Below are 2,898 nucleotides of genomic sequence, written 5' to 3' on the forward strand. Positions count from 1 at the left end.
TCTACGGTAAATCAAATAAACCCTTTATAAAGAAGTGGAGCCATGAACAATAACTATCTGAGACATTTATTATATTTTATAAGAAAGTACCATCCTAATTTCTAGATAGATAGATAATTCAACTAGAGCTGTGCTCCCAACATAAACCTTGGATGGGTAACAGAGGAGGTGTTTCTAAGAATTAGCTAGAATTAGTTGGCTACTTTCCAAGGAAATAGGCAACTATACCCAGAGCCGCTGCTAAGCTTTTGGGGGCCCTACGCGCTGATTGTACGCCCGCTGGTAGTTGGCCGGGGCCCCCCCCAGGTACTTGGGGCCCCTACGCTCTCTGCGTACTCTGTGTATGGGGAGCGGCGGCACTGACTATACCTGACATATTACCAATTCAATACGGTCACAGCTACACCTTACTTAGTTGAGTTGATGGATAATAGTGGAGGTTTTTCATAGTATTTCTGAAGTACATTCTCTGTATTTATCTACTTAATTACAGTGGAAATTACCCGATAATATTAATAATTTGCCATATCTTGACCTGGTAAATACAAAGAAATGAGGGGTCTGTAAATAGAAGGGTTTCCAGAGAAGCAAGAGACAACTGAGGTAAATAAGGATAGCCGTTTGCTACAAGGAAATAGAGAGGAAATTAGAAATTGAATCAAAATGTAAACGTAAGCAAACCATCCAAACATCACACTCACACAAACCGTCAAACACGCACGCACGCACGCACGCACGCACACACGCACACACACACACACACACACACAAACACACACTGACGTGCAAGCACCAGCACACAAACCAATAAAAACGAATAAGAAGAAAAAGAAGTATGAGAGGAAAGGGAGAGGGTTTGTCGCCGGTTGGACGGGTGGGCAGGCACCCCATCAGACTCCCCCCCGACTTCATCATCATCATCATCATCATCGTCGAGCCTCGACCCATCAATCCCCCCACCCCCACCCCCCTCCCCCCCCCCCGGCCGAGAGAAGCATTGACATGGGTGTCGGGATGGAGTGTAGGACGAAGAAGAGGAGAAGGAGAAGGAGGAGGAGAAGGAGGAGGAGGAGGAGGTGGAGGAGGAGGAACACACCACACACGTATGGAAGCTGAGCTACTGACCTAGCCTGCAGCCCTTACGGGACACCTGTGGAGGTTTGGAGGGTGCATCTTACGCGGAAGGGGACAAAAGGGAAAAACAACAATCTTTTAACAGACACAATGCATTTGTTCGATGCCCGGTGCATCGGCTTTCTTCATATGCACACATAAAGTGAATCAGGTGATATATATATATATATACGTATATATGAGGAAAACCATGATGAATCACAGGATACATAGAACCTGTATGTCGTAGTGGGTCTGTTGTCGGCTCGTATGAAGGATGCGTGCCCCCTCTACGTCTGGAGCACCGTCGTCCCTGTTGTGTCACTGTTTTCTGTCAATGTCGTTAATGTTGTCTATGGGTGTGTGTGTAAGCAGCCCGCTCTTTTCACCTGCAACCAAATCTACCCTCGGGTATAAATAAAGTTACCTTACCTTACCTTACCTTACCTTACCTTACCCCCCCCCCACCCCAAACAGATCTACATGTATGCTTCTGGTCCTGTGTGTTTGTCTGTAGGTGTATATTGCTGCCTGCCTCTCTTTGCCAACCAGAGTTGGTACCCTTGTGCCTGGCTGTCTTTCCCATGAGCTGGTCTGTCTGTGAGGCTGCACAGCGACCTGCGAGCACTCTGCAGGATCTCTGAGTCCATCTCTCACTCTCTCTCTAACATTCTATCCCTCACACTATCTCTCTCTCTCTCTCTCTCTAACATTCTCTCCCTCACACTATCTCTCTTACATTCTCTCCCTCACACTATCTCTCTCTCTTACATTCTCTCCCTCACACTATCTCTCTCTCTTACATTCTCTCCCTCACACTATCTCTCTCTCTCTCTCTAACATTCTCTCCCTCACACTATCTCTCTCTCTCTCTCTCTAACATTCTCTCCCTCACACTATCTCTCTCTCTCTAACATTCTCTCCCTCACACTATCTCTCTCTCTCTCTAACATTCTCTCCCTCACACTATCTCTCTCTCTCTCTAACATTCTCTCCCTCACACTATCTCTCTCTCTCTCACATTCTCTCCTCACACTATCTCTCTCTCTCTTACATTCTCTCCCTCACACTATCTCTCTCTCTCTCTCTTACATTCTCTCCTGCTCACTCTCTCTCTGCCTCTCTCTTACTCTCTCTCTCTGTCTGCCCATCTCTCTCTCTCTCTCTCTCTCTCTCTCTCTCTCTCTCACTCACTGCTTTAAATTGCTTTCTATCTCTGTCTGTTTGTCTTCCTCTCCGTCTGTTCTTTCACCCTCCTTCCATGTCTACCAATCTGTCCGTTCTTTTCTCGTCTTGTCTGTCCGTACGTCCGTCCCTCTCTCCCTATCCGTGTGCTGTGTCCATGTCCGTACGTCCGTCCCTCTCTCCCTATCCGTGTGCTGTGTCCATGTCCGTGCGTCTGTCCCTCTCTCCCTATCCGTGTGCTGTGTCCATGTCCGTACGTCTGTCCCTCTCTCCCTATCCGTGGGCTGTGCACCGGTCTGTCTCTGTCGGTGCGTCTGTCCCTCTGTCTATCTGTCCTGCCGCCGTCGCTCATCGCCGTCTGTCTGTCTGGTCTGTCTGGTCTGTCTGTCTGTCTGGCTGTTTGTCGGGGTCTGGGCATCAGTCAGTCTGTGTGTCCGTCTGTCTGGCTGTTTGTATGCAGGACTCGGCGGGGGGAGATGGCTGCTTGTCGCGGTACCCAGGATGTCAGGTTTGTCTGGATAAGGGGGGGGGGGGGGTGCGGGGGGGGGGCGGGGGCTGATTTGTGACACTCACTCTGGACTCCTCCGTGCACCAGGAGCC

General features: G+C 49.2%; 1 protein-coding gene across 1 annotated transcript in view; it reads right to left on the reverse strand.

Annotated features, from left to right (window-relative positions):
• LOC311373540 (fibroblast growth factor 12-like) overlaps positions 1-1,763 on the reverse strand; it is a gene marked incomplete at both ends in the record, with an annotated part of 10,306 nt that extends 8,543 nt beyond the window's left edge. Inside the window, 2 exons of the mRNA XM_084490286.1 lie at positions 1,126-1,173; positions 1,742-1,763. Of these exons, the coding sequence (XP_084346412.1) occupies positions 1,126-1,173; positions 1,742-1,763 (70 nt within the window). The remainder of the gene's footprint in view (positions 1-1,125; positions 1,174-1,741) is intronic.
• Between the last annotated feature and the right edge of the window lie 1,135 nt (positions 1,764-2,898).

Source organism: Micromesistius poutassou, assembly GCF_964030765.1.
Source record: "Micromesistius poutassou genome assembly, contig: SCAFFOLD_1508, whole genome shotgun sequence".
Taxonomy (NCBI): Eukaryota; Metazoa; Chordata; class Actinopteri; order Gadiformes; family Gadidae; genus Micromesistius; species Micromesistius poutassou.